Below are 16,779 nucleotides of genomic sequence, written 5' to 3' on the forward strand. Positions count from 1 at the left end.
CTTAATACCTAATTAGTATGTAGCCCCCTTCCCAGGTTGTTTTCAATTAATCTAGTAGAATTACCTGTCATTTAGCTCATATGTAGCATTTTGGAAAGACTTGTCAAATTAGGTCATTTTTAACCTTACTAGAAATGTAGTACAAGGCAGAAAGGATACAAACCTATGAAAATTTTGCCATGCAATAGGTGTGACTTGAAACAAGTTAGTCATCTTTCCTGTGATGCTGTCTTCCACCCTTCCTAACTTTACTTTTTCTTCTATTTCGCCTTCCATCTTTCTCTTCTCTTCTTTTTTCCCCCTTTTTGCCAGTGGCATCCCTTTCGCATGCCGCATTGCTTGCATCCAGAGGTGCTTGACCTCTGCTCTTCTCTGCAAAATAAACCACCATATTTGTGTAGGTGACCTTTAGTTTAGGAACAATAAACTAGATACAGGTACAAGACAACATGTTCTTATTGTGGCTCAGTTTATCAAGTGTGATGTCGACAGACACACTGTTCTTAGACAGCAGTGGCTACACACTTACCTACCCATAACTTCTCAGCCAACAATGACCATGTACAAGAGTGTAAGTGATACTTGTTTCTTCTTGTAAATACATCTAAGAGTGTCTTAATACTGCAGTTAAAGTTGACTATTACTTACTTCAGGACTCAACTAACCATTGAAAGTTTTTCTCATAGGGTACAAAAAAAATGCTAATTACATTGCCATAAAGTCAAAAGGAAGAGGGAGAAAATGTAAAGAGAAGAGAAGAGAAAGTAACTGAAAAGGTGAGGTGAGGGGAAGTTCAGAGGTTCTCAGAATAACAGATTGAATTGTTCAAACTGATCTAAATTGGGGAATTTCAGGTCATTTTCAAGGAAAAACAACAATGGGAGAGGAAAAAGAAACAAAACAGCCCCCACACCCTCCCCTAAAAATCCCTGGCACATTAAAATTAAACAGGAAAGAAGACACTGGTTAAAAAGAAATATTTATTTATTATCAAGAAAAAATCTTGGTACATAAACACGCTCATATTTTTTCCATGAATTCTGAAAAATGTTTCCTAGCTGTACTGCTGACTTTATGTTGAAAAGCAGACTTAAATTATACATTACATAACAGTGCCCTGATGCTCTGGTCACAGAGATTCTGTACTCCTCCACTGAGGGCAACACAACAGGCATATGCGCAAGTTCAAGAGGATGACACAACTGTGTTTGAAAGGGTGGCACTCAGAACTACCAGCTACCAAAAAACTAAAGAGGAGGAATGAGAAGACTGAAGAGAGACAGTGAGGCCTCTGAAGTTTACTGCTGTGCCTTCAGAATAGATACAAGGCATATCAAGAATAGATTCAGCAGTTTAAAAAATGTTTCACAGATTAGCTGGATAACCTTCTGATGGTTCTTATATAACATAAACCTTGGAGTGAATAAAAAAAAAGAGCTTTTAAATCTCTGTATTTATTTAGAAGCAGCTCTAGAAACAGTTGTTTCCCACTACCATTTACCTCCAATAGCTTTATAGGAGTTGCAGTGGAAGTTCCCAAGAAACTGGACCTATATTAAAGGCCTTCCATATAGATCTTTTTTTAAATCAAATAAACATTTGGTTAACACAGGAATAACCATGTAGCTTTACTAGTCATAATTTAAATCTCTAGTCTAAATAAGCTTGCATATTCTGCCAGCTTTAATCATTGCAGAAATTTAACACAGCTTTTGGTCAGGTAACAGATCAGAAATCTAATTTGTCACCCCCACACCAAATGAAACAGGTTAACTGACTTTCCCTCAAACTCAAACTGTCTTGACCATAGATATAGATATTAGAACATTTGTACCAGCAATAAAACAACATGTAAAGACATTTTGTAATACACAGCTGACAATAGATTATGAACAATTAAAAGGGATTATACACTTCTACAGAAAGATACGCATTAGTGTGAGAACACTAATCAGTGTTACTGAACAGCTACATACAGAATGAAGTTTGTTAAGTTGTGGAGATGGAGGAATTACTTAATACATTTACCAAAAAAACAGCAGTAGATAGAGAATGCTTAATATAGGTCAGAAATTTACAAATTGTTAATATTTATAGGCTAAAATGTTAAAAATAAGAATCTGATCTTTATAAACTTTGACTCCTCTGTGTGTTTTCAGATTTGTTTGATCATTTTTTCTTAAACAAAGAAGCCTGACAGTATTTCAGGGCTCTGCTGTTAGCACTGTTTAGCTGCAATGACTTGACTAGCTTTCTGTGCTTTGTCACTTAGAAAAAACCCACAACTAAAACATTACTGGACATTTAAACAGTGTTGGAAAGATCTTCCAGATGTTATATTCTTATTCTTGATGGGAAAAGGTAAAAAGTTCAATAGCAAGGTCTTGCAGTCTCTGCTCTCTGAAAAAGTCTTTTTTAAAAAACTGATGGATTGGAAGTGGTCTATCTATCATGGTGTATCCATCACTAAGGTCTATCCTTAGTGTGCAGTTTGGTAGATAGTACACTTTACAGTATATTCAAGACTTTTTCTGTATCTCCTTCAAAATACTTACAAAAGCATATTAAGTCTGCTGACAGAGATGGTTCCAGTGTGTAGCATCTAGGTCACCATTTCAAGTGTCCCCAAGATGACAGAAGGCCAAAACTATCAATCTGTTACTCTGTAACATGATAATGACCATTCTCACTTCACAGATACATGTTTGAACTGGGCCTGTCCTTTCTTTCTATTTCCTTCCATTCATTCTGTCATCTTTCTGTACACTTTCCTGTCTTTCCTTACATATTCAATATCTTCCTAGTTCTTGCATTCTACTCCCTGTCATTCCCAACTATTCATAACTACTCCTCCTAATTTCTTTCCATTCCTAGCTATTCCTTACTATACCCCTTTCTGTTCCACATCTATTTCCTGCAACTCCCTATTATTCCATGTTTCCCATCATTTCTGTTCCCTGACTTCCCCCATCATTCCCATCTATTCCCAATATATTCCCTATCATTCTCTATTTCCCACTGTTTCCTTCTATTCCCATGTATTCTCCATCATTGTCTGCTATTTCATCTGTAGCAAGAATGTGCACATGGGTGTTGTTTTGGTGCATTTCTTGTAGCCAAGGAAGCCTGTTCCACATAACTGATCACCAGATGGTTTGGCAGGGTTACCAAATGAGAGAGATAAGGAGAGCTGGTGATCACCAACCTGCTTGTGGGTCACATATAGCTATAAACAAAAGACAGAAKAAAGGCTTGGTGAATATGGTTTGATCCAGCAGTAGAGAACGTGCAGTGGAGTGTTGCTCCTGGACAGATGGGCCTGCCTATTGATCTGTTTATTTTTCTTTTGTTGTGAGCATACCCTATGCACAAGGTCAAATAAAGGCTTCCAGTTGCTTCAACTTCATGTTTTGTGCAACACTTATATTCCCTGTCATTCTGTGCCACTACTTGTCATTTCTTTGCATTTCCTTCCATTCCCCATAAGTCCGGCCTGTTACCATCTCCTCACTATCATTTCCACATACTCCCTGTCATTTCCTGTTATGTCCATCTGCCATCCAACTTTTCTTTCTATTCCAGCCTATTCAACACCATTCCCTACTACCTGTATTGTTCCCATTTTTCCTATACAGAAACCACCATTTCTTTCTACTCCCTTCTGTTTCCTATCATTCTTTTCTCGGGTCCACCATTTCCTTCTATTTAACATCATTTCCTTTCCTTCCTAATACTTGTCATTTATTCCTGGATCTTTCCTTTTTTCCCCCATTTTCTTTCATTTTCTGTTTTCTTCTCCTTTTTTGAGAATATTTCAGGTTCCTAGTAGGAACATCCATTTGGCATTTTCCATACAAGAATGGGATTATTACTTTAAGAAGCAGTAGCCTACACAATGACTAGTTGTACATCTTATCATCACCCAACTCAAACAGCCTTGCAGAAAGCCTGCACCTCCAACACATTCTGTTTTTAAGGACAAGGCAGTATAGCTCTGTTTTCTAAACAGATGTAATTTTTTTCCTGCTTGACTCCTTCTGTTTACAGTTGCCATATGATCTGCCGTTTTTTCTTGTAGTTTGACGCCTATTCTCTCTATAACCATTCCTCTATTCAGTATTTTTGTTTGTCAGTATGCTGATTTCAGGTGAACAAAGACATCCATTCTGGTTTTAAGCCTCGTACATCACACTTTACTTTTCTGTATTCACACAGAATCACATGGAATGGTTGATGTTCAAAGGGACCTTCAGAGATTATCTACTCCAACCCCCCCTGCTCAAGCAGGGTCACCTACAGCATATTGACAAGGACCCTGTCCAGACAGCTTTTAAACATCTGCAAAGATGGAGACTGTGTAACCTGTCTGGGCTACCTTTTCCAGTGCTCAGTCATCCTCACAGGAAAGAAGTTTCTCCTCATGTTCTGATAGAAATTCTTGTGTTTCTGTTTGTGCATGTTGCCTGTCGAACTATCACTATGCACCACTGGAAAGAGACTAGCCCCATCCTCTTGACACTCCTCCTTCAGATATTCAAACACATTCTTAAGATTCCCCCCTCAGTCTTCTCTTCCCCCCATTCATTCAGGACTCTGATGAGTAAGTTGAACAGGATTGGAGTCAGTATTGACCTCTAGGGAAACATCACAAGCTACAGGCCTCCAATTAGATTTTGTGATACTCATCACAACCCTCTGAGGTCCGCCTTTCAGCCGCTTTCAATCCACTTCAGTAACTGCTCATCTCACCTCTACTGCACCAGCTTGCCTAGGAGGATGTTACGAGAGACAGTGTCCAAAGCCTTCCTGAGGTCAAGGGAAACAACATCCACTGCTCTCCTCTCATCTCCCCAGACAGTTATTCCATCAGAGAAGGCTATCAGACTGACTAAGCATGATTTCCCCTTTGTGAATCAGTGTTGACTACTCCTGATCAGGTTCTTACCCTTCATGTGCTTGGAGATGATGCCCAGGAGAAGCTGCTCCAACAAAACACTTCAAACAGTCCATCATAATTTTTTTTAAAAAACAACAGGTTTTTATCAATTTTAAATAACCAGTTCTCTTCGATGTCATTTTTTTACTGGGTGGGGGTGGAGCTTGTTCATTTAAACAAAGGTCAGGAACTAGTATTCCAGAAAACAGAAAGCTTTGAAGACAAAGATATGGATGACAGCTGTTAGCAGTCACAATTCAGCAGTGAAGACTCAACACCTCACTCACCCAACTTCTAACTACTCAGTTGCTCAGATGTTTAAAAGCAAAAGGCAAAGCTATGACATTTAAGCAGTAAGTGCTTCTGCCAAGCTCTATCCTTATAGTCTTTCTTTTTGGTTTAAAAATAAAAGCATGACTGGAAAAACACATATCAAGGATTCTTTCATCTGTCAGTAGTTCCAGAATGGATTAACCATTGAAAAAAATTTGTCTAAGGAACATCTTGCCAGCAAGACATTTTTACAGCAAGGTATGTATGTATGTATTTCATTACTCAAGGAAGCTCAAATACCTCATGGTCTAGGAGTTTTATCAGGTATCTGATCCTTTCATATTTTAGGAAAATTCCTTAACTATTGTCAGGTTAGGATCTTTTAACATAAATAAGCAATACATTGCGGTTAAAGTGGTGAAATCTCTGCTTTTAGCGGGTTGGGCTATAATTTATCAGATCTGACCTGTGCCTTCAGCTTTATACGCTGCTACTGCAGCAGCTACACAAGGCATGTACTGCTCAGAATATGTTTTTTTATTATCACTTCATTATTCTTTATCACTTTGGGATAGTGACAGTGTCCTGCTTTGACTGGCCTCTGATAGTTGCTTAGAGAAGTCAGCATCCATGTCAGGGTGCAGAACAGCCAGCAATACATTATGTGCTTAAAGATATAGCCCAATCGAACTCAAGCTTGTTGGTTACCCTTTCATGACATGCACCCTACAGTTTTTCCAGAAGCCTCTACCGTTCTCCCAGACCATTTTTATTGTTTTCTGGTATTTCCAATCCAGAGTCTTCAGGATTTCCCTTTCAAGTCTGTTCCCATTTCCATCCCAATCATGAAAAAATATTACTAAAAACAGAGTATTCTGTACATACGTGTTGCAGTTCTCATAAATCACATGTTGTAAAAGTAGAAGTGTATAAGCAAATGAAAGGTAGCTTCCAGAAAAGCTAAACTCAAAAGTTTCACTGCAAAGATGTAGGAGTTTTTCTTTCAAAACTTTATGAAAGGATCAGGAAAAAAAAATGCATTTGATTAAGCTGCAGGGGAAATCTCCTGTTGCTAAGAAAAGCTTCATTTATTCCCATATAATCTGGGAAGCACACCAGTGATATCTTATCTTAGAAAAACTGCTAAAAGATGTTTAGAACCCACATTGGTAAGCACATATGAATGATATAAACAGTCTCCAGTTGGAGAGGCTTCACTCCATTCACAGGTTTTATCTGTGCTCAGATTTAAAAGACTCATCCTAGACTGACTTTAGTGGCCCAACAGCCACTAAAAGACAGATCAGCCTRAGAATGGCAGCAGTTCCTCATTTATCTTCACATTTCACAGATTCCTCATTATCGCTCATATGTGAGCATCCGATATGGTAACAGTACTTTAATTTCTTGTATAAATCCRTTATGCCAGTCTTCTACTGCTGTGTAGCGTGTGCACGTGTATAATGGGCTTTTTTTAAATCAACGGCAAATGCTGCAGTTTATAAGAACCACAATAGGTGGAATCAATGATTCAATGCACAAATGTCAGAAATCTCATAGATTTCCATTCTAATACACAGATAGAGCTAAAGTTTATACTGAAAGCCCCATTTCTCCTAGCTTGTTAGATGTATTCATGTTCTTCAGCCTGGAGAGTTGTATATTTATGATTTCAGTAACAAATTTTAGTCTTCAGGAGCGTATCTCTTTTGTTCTACACTCACCTGAAAGAATTTTCTCTCTTGAAACTGATTGCAATGACACAGTAGCAGGTCTCTTAAAGCTGATGGCTTTACAGACACAGCTATTCAAGTGAATAATTGATTTTTAAAAAAAAATGTGTAACCAAAACGCATCTTACTAGGCCATTACAAGGAAAACATTCCATGTCAGTAAAACTTGCGCAAACAACTATGCACACACTAGTGACAGTCAGACCTACCCGGCAATCCTGAACATTCACGCCTATGCCGCTCCTTCCAGGATTTCCTTCTGCAAGCTTCACTGCAAGTGAAGATTTCATGGCAATGAATGCAAGGTGTCAGCTGAACACCAACAGAACGTCCGCACTGATAGCAGTATTTAAAAAATGGTATCCTAGAACAAAGCCAGTTGTAAAAAAAAAAAAAAAAAAAAAAGCACAATATTGTTTTTTAAAGTTTTTTCTTAGTCTGACAGCATGTTTGTTCATCACAGTAAAATTAAATGAAAATTGCTGACAATATAGAAATATAAATGTCCTAATATTCAAAATATTCAAGGATAAAGAAACAAGAGACCCTGCTGCTTATCATAGTGGTATGTGGGGACCAGATTGCACACCAGCCCCTAGAAAAGTCAAATGTCTTGGTGAGAAACATGCCCAAGCCTTTAACAAACCAGCATTCACATCATAGTGCACTGTGTGCTTTTGCCTCCTCATAACAACTGAGTCTGGAGGTATTCAGTTTCCAACTGGCAGGCAGGCCAGAAAGAAAGAAAGTCAAACAGACGTAAAAAAAAAAAAAAAAAAAAAAAAAAAAGAGAGAGAGAGAGAGAGAGGGGGAGAGAGAGAGAGAGAGAGAGCGAGAGAGAGAGACTTTTTAAAAAAACTGACAGAACCTACTGGAATACTGCACAGGCAAACAGGGCTACAGCTAGGTCACTGAAACACAGCAATTATTCCAAAGCTGGAAGAAGCAACAGAGAGTGCTTAGGCAAAGATTTTCAATGGGATTGGGAAGTAAAATGTTAGTAATGTAAGTTCACGTATATACTTATATCCTTTTTAAAGCATTTAAGAATTCTTTACAGCACCGATTTCCTTAATACGGTCTGAGCCAAATTGTTCTGAGCTTGTGAAATCTGGCCATATCATAAAGCCAAAGGTGATTTCATGCAATAGATTTGTTCATGTGTTAGTATAATTTTAAAGAAGAGCCATCAGAGGCAACATTGGACGCATTATACATAATACCAAGTCAGATTTTATAGCATTCTAATCATGTGACTTGGATTCCATTAAATGCCTTGCTAAGGGAACTAGCAGGCAATGACCCAGGTAACTCCTGTCAGTATCCTGTCAAAGCACAGCCACAGTCAAACAGGGGTCTTTACAAAAAGAATTCGTCCAACTTGAATTGGAAACTGCAACAAATTTCCTGCAGTGTCCCCAGAAGAGAAAAAGAGCAAGGATCACATCCTTAAGAGTAACAAGTGCTCTGTGAGAGGATAGCTACAGCGTGGGCACAGTGGTCAGCAGAGGATAAGCCACAGCTAAATATGAACAATGATATCAAGGAACTCCAGTTACTGTACAGATAAGCTAGTAAATTTTTCCCATCCTTCCACGGAGCCAAGAATAGAAGGTGATAAAAAAGGAACTTGGGTGGAATTAGGCCTTTGCAGGGAAAGAGTTTTGTGAGGAGAGTGGCAGGATCCCTGAAATGATAACTCGTCTACCAACTGCTGTCTCATTCAGCTGTAAATTTAAAGGCCTGTCCAATTGCAAATCATAACCTCGGAAGTCTGCCTAGGGCCGTATGTTGAGAACATGATACAAGTCTTGCATTTCGAAGTTTATGGGAAATCCTCGTTCTAGGGGAGTGAACAGTCAGCTGTTGAAATCAACAGAGAAAACAAAACTTGCACAATTGGGGCAAAGGAAATGGCTAGCAATTTTCACTGAGATTTCATCTCTGCCTGCAAGTGATCCCTGACATCTATTTGTAAAATGTGTGTGTGCTGCTTTAACCTTCCAGATTTCATTTTAATTCTTAGCTTACATTCTTTTGGCTATTTCTGCATTTTATGCTACTGTTAATCCACTTTGGTTCAGCAGAAATGCTACCTCACAATTTATGTTCAAAATAGCGCCTCAGTTCCTGACAATGATGTTACTCTCATTTGATTCAAATACTGAGACAAAGTTCAGAACGATGTGAGTGCCTTGCAGTAGAAGAAATTGATGATAGAGCACAGTATCCCCGAGCCAAGTATTTTCTGTTACTCAAACTGCTGTTAATGCTACAATTCCAAGATTAATGTTCAAACTCTAGAAGTCTTTCCTGATTTAGAAACTAGAAATGCAAGCTACAAAACTTGTGTGGGTCCATTTCTTTGTATTTGTAAACTACCCTAAGCCACTAATGTCATGAGTTACCTTAAAATACCAGGACACACTGCTTATTACAAGACAACTGAATATTATACTCTCCTGGTAGAGGCTGAAACTGAAAAGGAGTGATGTGATCAGAACAGAGAAAGAGGCTGTCTGTAGCTGACAAGACTGGACATACTAAAGAGGAAATAATTAGAAAAGAAAAAACATGGCAGGGTGATATAAGGCCCAGTGAGGAAAAAAAAACAGGACAAAATATTTTTGGCTAAGAACAATCAACAACTGCATGCAGTGTCTTTCACCTACCTCACTTCTTCCGCATGATGGCTCCCCCATTTCTTCTTTGAAGCAGATGTACGAATATTTGAATCCACTACATCAACATAAGGAAGAGGGAGAAAAAAAAATCAGTATTCCTGCTTAGGACCTCAGAATTAGAATACTAGTCTCAGGATACCTTTCCTTGAAACTCTGTTTGGTCACAGGACAGTTGTTGATCAACTGGACAAACATTATCAATATGATGATGTGTATCAAACTAAAACAGTATCCTTCTTGAAAGTAAGATTATGGAAAATGTGAGACATAATAGTTCTAGGTAATATTGCTTTCTGCTCCTATACAAAACATTTGTAAGATTATAGTGGTATTAGCAGATCTAGATTCTAAGTCTGATTTCGCCACGTATTTGAGCACTATTCAGGAAGTCACTCAAATCATCTTAATTTACATATTTATTGTCACCACTCTAATAGTAAAAGCGCATTGTTAGAGTGGGTATCCTAGGAATGGACCTGGGAGCAATTTGCCATAGGAACGGACATAGGCTAGTSTCCAGAGTCACCATTGAGTGCATACTGCTACCTGCACTAAATGCAAAGCAATTCAAAGGTCTATCTGTGAAAGAGAAACAAGCTTCCTCAATCACTCTGCAATACATGGTAATAGATCTTGTATAGGAATTTAAATTTTCCTTCACAGTGACTTGTTCGTTTTCTTTAATGTTTGTAGAACCCCTATATCTCTTCACTGCATATGTACGATTGGTCTTGAGAAAGAGTTATCCTTTCAGACACCAGTACTGGAACTAATAACAGTAAATTCCCACTGCACACCAGGCAGTGCAATCTTTAAGCTTGAACTAACATTTCTTGGATCTTCTCAACTCTTCTTTATTCCATTCTCCCTCTTTCAGGATGACACGCTCACGGAGCTTCCCAGTAATGTGTTCTATCAGTGACTGGCGTTTTTGAAAAATCTCCCGCTCAGATGCTGTCAGTACATGGTATGGTGTGTGAGCAATTCTCCTATCCTGCAATACACCAGGAGTCAATATGCTGATGTACGGGAACACAAATATAACATGTATTTCAGACTTAAAGCCAAATCAGATTCAAAGCACAGTATCATCCCTGACTAATCCTTGTATAGGAGATGTCCATAGTAAAAATTTTAGTTATTCTGATTATCTGTTCAGTGAGTGCTCAACAAGTTAACTAAAACAATTTTTCTTCAGGGGAGAAGCTGCCTTGCTTAGGCCTTGCAGGGCTCACCTCCTCTCCCAGAACTTCTGAGAACACAGGAAAGCTTCCTGAAAATGGAAGAACTGCTAGAGGGCACTGTTTGGCCACTATTAAATTTCTCCGTTTCCCAGACTGCTTCCTGGTAGTGCCAGGAAGGAGCATACTAGACCCAAGATACAAAAGCGTAAGGCAGACCAGCGTAAGGTAGGAAAGAAATAAGTATGCTGCAGCATGCTGACCAAGTCTGGCCAGTGATTGCAACTGCTAATTGTTTAATTTAGTTTCTTATTGAGGATTGGTTGTAATTGCAAGCCAAAGAATAACAAATTTTATTATCTACATGGAACACTGGAGCAGGATGCAGAAAACCACATTAGCTCCAAAGGGCTGCTCTGTCAATGAGATGCAGCAATGGATCCCACAGTATTAACAATGAACTGTACTCCACCTTAGGAGTGCAGGTACCATGCTGCACTTTCTCAAGCAGCTTGAAGATGGCTGCTCTACTGCAAGGTGACCAAGGCTCACCATTACTTCTGTTCTTTTCAAAACATCTACTGTTTATGTCCCAGAGGCAAGCAATCTGTAGTGTAACTTGGCTTTCCTTTTCATCCATGCAGTTTGCATTATTGAACAAATGATTCTCTTGAGAACCAAATCATTTAATCTCTGCAGCTGCTAAAAAACAATGACTCTTTGTCATGTAAACTTTCTTATTAACAATAAAGCTAGGAACAAAACACTTACATGACACAAAGGCAGAATCATTTCTAATTAGAAACTATTACAGCATCAGAGACCATCTAAAGGCTTTTTAAAACATTCCTCTCACCACCAACAATCCCCCAANACATTCCTCTCACCACCAACAATCCCCCACCCCCACCTCCCAAAAAAATCCCCCACTGGGAAGAAAATTCTTAGTTATACTTCACAGTAAGATTCCTTTATAATAAATTATAAAGGATTACTTTAGTAAATGGTTAACCATTTATTTTAAAGTTTGATTGATCAGTAATTTATTATCATAGCTTATAACACACTTAAACTTATTATCTACTATATATAACTCATAACAACTTTTCCTGATTTGAATATAGCCTCAAGGAAACACATGCTACTTCTGTTTTTAATGGCTGGATGTAGGATTACAGCTAACTCTTTACAAACCAGTTGGAATCTTACTATAAAATGCCACAACAGAGTTGCCTTAACAGGCAACACTTAGAGCGGTATTCACACTTTGGGTAATTCTAAGTTCAGCAACGAATGACATGAGTCTCAAGACAAATAAAGGGAAAAGTAAATTCCAAGTGAAAGCTTCTGAAGAAGGCCCTAAACAAATCCTAAGGACACAAGAGGCTGTTTGCTCTGATAAGGACATAGTATCTTAAGTTATGGGAACTGAAATCATACCTGGTAATATTCAAAATAGGCATAATCAACAGCTGTTCCCACTGCTTTTTGCCGTCCTTCCCTAAGAGTTACTGGTGCTAGGATATCTGCACCAGCTTCAAGCAGCTTATCAACCTGAAAAAAGAAAGCAAAACGTTAGACATCCAATTTTCTAACTAACCTGTGTCCATGCCACAGTTAGACACAGGAGCGAATATCAGAGCTTAACCTCTGTGTGACTATTTTGTGTACCAAGTTGTGCATTTCTTCTGCCACTGGAGTGCCATTGATGGACTGTCAAATCTAAACGTGTCTTATACATAAAACCTTCTTGGAAGCAGTTACTATTTGTTTTTAGATGTCTCACAATCTAATCTTGCAGCAACAGATGAAGCACGGACAACTAGTGAGATGGGGGCAGAACGGAACTCATCTGGGAAAATCTCTTCTAGTCCTCCTCAGTCACAGCTTTCCTCCCCTCCATTCTCAATGGGATCAGCTCTGTGCTTTGTGGGATGAGGAAAAAACCCCCAATTTTCATAAGACCAAAAGTTTCCATTGACATTACCATAGGGGAGAAAGTGTATTTTATCAACTACTTTACATAGCACAATCAAATGTAATACGTATTTCTTTATGTGGATGCCAGCTGTGTTTACAAACAAGGTAACAAGTCAGATCTGACAAGGCCGTGGGCATGACTACCACTCTTCATCTGCTTTACTCTTCTACACAAGGAGGTCGTCATCGCCTTTACTCAAACACAAAAATGAATTTCCTTATGAAACCTCTCTTCCTTAGGAGAGAAACAAATAGCATTGGGAAGAGACAAATGAATTGTTTTTAAAAAAGAAAAAAAAAACAGTTTGCCTAGTAAAAGAGAAATTGAATTCAACACACCTGATAAAAATTACTGCTTTTCCGAAGCTAAAAACAAAAAATCAAATCCACATGTTCTCTCACCAAAGCAATCCTCTGTGCTTTCGTTCTCTTCTGTTCATATCTGGTACTGACAGCTGTACAAAGGGCACTTCTTACTGCTCCTCTTAATGGCAGATTTGGATCAGCACCATGTTTGAGGAGTTCAACCACTGCCTGCAAATGTAACAGATAGTTGCTGGAGACACATTTTCGACAGTTCACAGCAGGAAAATGATATCCCAGCAAGACCAGTCAAGAGCCTAAAGTGTTAGTACTTTGCAGCATTTAACATAACAGACTTGGAATATCTGCTCATATTTGCCATAGCTCGATGGCTCAGATAGCTTGTAGCACACACAGATTTAGTTCACCTGAGAACAGATTTTAGCATGAATCATAATGTCATCATGCAATATTTGTACCAAACAGCACTATGAAAGATGCTACAGGGTAGCGTCAAATATCACCTGCTCTGATATTTTCATAAATTATACTAAAAACACCTGTGTTTTACTACAAAGATAAGAATTAGAGAAGTTGAACATTTATGGTCTTTTAGATCATCACTCCATCTTAGGCTCTGAGAAGGCAGGAAAAGCAGTAGAATGTGTTGAATATGGGACTCCTGAAATTACATCTTTTCTGTAACAAACAAAGATGCAATAAACTCTTTTTCCCAGAAAAATACCTAAATTGTCTTTTAAAAGAAACAGAGCAAAAAAAGGAAAACAGTTCTGTTTCAAATATTTGATACAGAATTTGTTTTCTGTTTTATCCAGTTGCATCCATTTCTACTGTATCCTGTAGCTCCACATTACATTGTATCCAGTTTTATTTTTATAGATGATTGATAACTTTCTACTCAAATAAATACAGTTAAAAAGTAACAGTAATCAATAGATCTTTTCTATTATGATCTACCATTAATCCTAATACATAGTATAAAATTTGCAGTGACAGAACAAAAGTGAAATTTTGATTCCACCAGAAACACTGAAAGGGGCTTCCCCTTGCTTTGTGCATATTTGCATTTCCAGGCAATGCTTGACTGAATTATTAGTGTGCTTTTGTACAGGAGAAAGTAACCAGAGAAACAGAAATCAGACTCAAACCCTACCCCTATCAGTTTATTATCTGAAGCACTAGGCTATACAGTCATGCTTGCTCCCTTCCAATTGCTCTTCCCATGGCCTTGTTCTGGCTGGTTGGCTGCACAGCAGCTGAGTTCAGTGGGTAGCCTATGTGCAATTCTTACTCCCTCACTCTCCTCCCTTGTATTCCACAAAGATGAACCAGGAGCCTGGAGCTCTACTTCAAGAGAAGCAGAGCACTGCAGACACACCACTTTGTTACCATTACCTGTTTTGTTCACACACTTCCTCTCATAGCATGCTAGCTGCTGTGGACCCACTCCTAAGGGCCTTGTCTGAGCAGAAGGGAGGTCATTCCCAGCTCAAGGCAGGTAGGTGCTAAGTTCACATATTGAACCCTACTGTGTGAACTATAAGTCTCATCTGTGGAGTGCTGAGCACAGGTTCTTTCCAAGTCTGGTCATTGATCTTTTCATAGAAAAGCATACTCCTCAACAGCTACATTATTTTTTTCTTATATCAAAAAGTAGAGTGTTTTAACATTTGGCTGGGATGATTTGAGTGGGGAGGTAGCCTGTAATAGTATTGCATGTTCTTGTGATCCATAAAAATGGATACTCTTCTCTGAATGCTATACCCTTCTGAATCTTAACAAATATTACTAAATATCATGTAACATCCACAGGTTTGAAAAATAGCAAATGTAGTACTTTCACTGGGTATTAATTATGCTTGCCATAGTTACCCAAAATTGCCTATCATCACAGAAAGCAGAGACAAATGGTGAAGTACAAGACACATAAAGAGGAACTAAAAGATGCTCACCAAATCATTCCCACTGGCAATTGCTAAGGAAAGTGGTGAATGGCCACTCCACAGTGTATTTGGATTTGCCTTATGCATTAAAAGGAGGCGGATAACATCTCTAGCATGCTGTGTAGGCAGATGCAGAAAAAGTTAGAATTAGATCATAATAACGTTAACTTTTTAATATATTTTTAATTATAATGAACAACATGAGCAGCATAAAACATATTCAAACCTTTCATTTAAGCTATGATCCTATAGCAAAAGTATACCTTCACTTTCTCAYGGCTAAGAACCTCAAGCATGGTAATGTTATACTAAAATCTCTTCAAATTAGGAAATTTCAGTAACCCTGCTGCCAAAGAGTATATGTAAGCTTGCTTCTGAAGAAGTACATCTCCTCTCTCAAAAACCTCTCCTTCCTCCACACCTCCTAAATCTGCTAGAAGAATGTTAGTATGGCTAGTGCATGACAAAACTCAGATTGTCCAGCTTCAAATTGGCCTCGCAGATAGTAAAATTTAATGGCCAAGTCCCTAATGGAAACAAAAGCAAAGGAAATTCCTGTGTTAAACAAAATTCTAAAGACTTAAGAAATATCTTTTCCTCAAGTGCTAATGGATTTTTAATCAGCACAACACCAATAACCCACAAGGAAAAGAGTTTATCCCTCAAATTCAATCAGCTCCTTACAAAGGGATGTAATGTACTCACTTCCCAGATACGTCATTTGAGGAGTTTAGCTTATAATTACTCTCTGTAAGCAGATGAGCAGAACCTCAGATGCCATGAACTTACCTCACAGTTATCCTCTCTTTCACATGCAATATGCAATGCACTCCTTCCACCTTCTTCTGGAACAGGACCACTATAGGAGGAGAAGTACTCTTTTGGTGGTCCTGTTTCATTCTTCAGGTGCACAGTGACACCACGGGATAATTTGGCTTCTCTGGTTTGAGGCAGAGGAATCTAAGTGAAATTACGCACACATTTGTAACAAAGCTCAGAGACAACCCAAGAAAAGAAACTGCTTGGTCACCCATTGCTCTGGATCTCAACCATGGGCGAGACTCATTCAGCCCCACCAAAACAACGGCCACTCTTTTTCTACTTCCTTCTTTACATTCAGATTCCATCTGCTTAAATCATCTTCAGTACTGCACATTAAAAAGTTTAATAAAAGCACTAGAGGAATCTAGAGAAGACAAATTTTACACACAGAATTTAATAACTTTTATTGGGCCAAATGATACAGTGACAGGCAAGAGGAAAGAAGCAACCTACCAAGAAAAAAAGGTCTTCCTCGAGTCAAGCTCATTCAGATGTAATTCATTTAAGGTGCATGAATATAGGCTTACTAGACCTATATATATATATATAAAAACAGTATACAAGAAAGTAATTTTGCCTGCACTGCTTCTGGGCAATTGTTTTGCATATCATTATATCTTTAGGCAGAGGTTAAAGGTCTTTTATGGGCAGTCTAGTACAAATGCGTAACATGAAGCACGGCAGCAAAAATGTTCTTGGGCATCAAAACACAAGGATGTGTTTACTGTAACCCAATAATATAGACCTCAAATTTTTGTTGTTGTTGTTGTTGTTGGTTTTTTTTAAAGGAACACTGTTATTTCAACAGGAGGCAAAGACTTCACTGGAATCAAGCAGGCAGGAAGCCCAACTCCCTGCTCATGTATTGTACAGCCTTCAACGGTTGCAAGAAGCTGAGCTCAC

At 38.4% G+C, this 16,779-nt stretch overlaps 1 protein-coding gene across 1 annotated transcript in view; it reads right to left on the reverse strand.

The window, feature by feature from the left end:
* Positions 1–205: 205 nt before the first annotated feature.
* LOC146593974 (ankyrin repeat and MYND domain-containing protein 1-like) overlaps positions 206–16,779 on the reverse strand; it is a 28,401-nt gene continuing 11,827 nt past the window's right edge. The window contains exons 9-16 of the mRNA XM_085308292.1: positions 15,844–16,014; positions 15,064–15,171; positions 13,190–13,321; positions 12,248–12,361; positions 10,455–10,620; positions 9,615–9,681; positions 7,152–7,306; positions 206–372 (exon numbers count right to left, since the gene is read on the reverse strand). Of these exons, the coding sequence (XP_085164418.1) occupies positions 206–372; positions 7,152–7,306; positions 9,615–9,681; positions 10,455–10,620; positions 12,248–12,361; positions 13,190–13,321; positions 15,064–15,171; positions 15,844–16,014 (1,080 nt within the window). The remainder of the gene's footprint in view (positions 373–7,151; positions 7,307–9,614; positions 9,682–10,454; positions 10,621–12,247; positions 12,362–13,189; positions 13,322–15,063; positions 15,172–15,843; positions 16,015–16,779) is intronic.

Source organism: Rhea americana, unplaced genomic scaffold (genome assembly GCF_003343005.1).
Source record: "Rhea americana isolate MKP2758 unplaced genomic scaffold, rheAme1 scaffold_273, whole genome shotgun sequence".
Taxonomy (NCBI): domain Eukaryota; kingdom Metazoa; phylum Chordata; class Aves; order Rheiformes; family Rheidae; genus Rhea; species Rhea americana.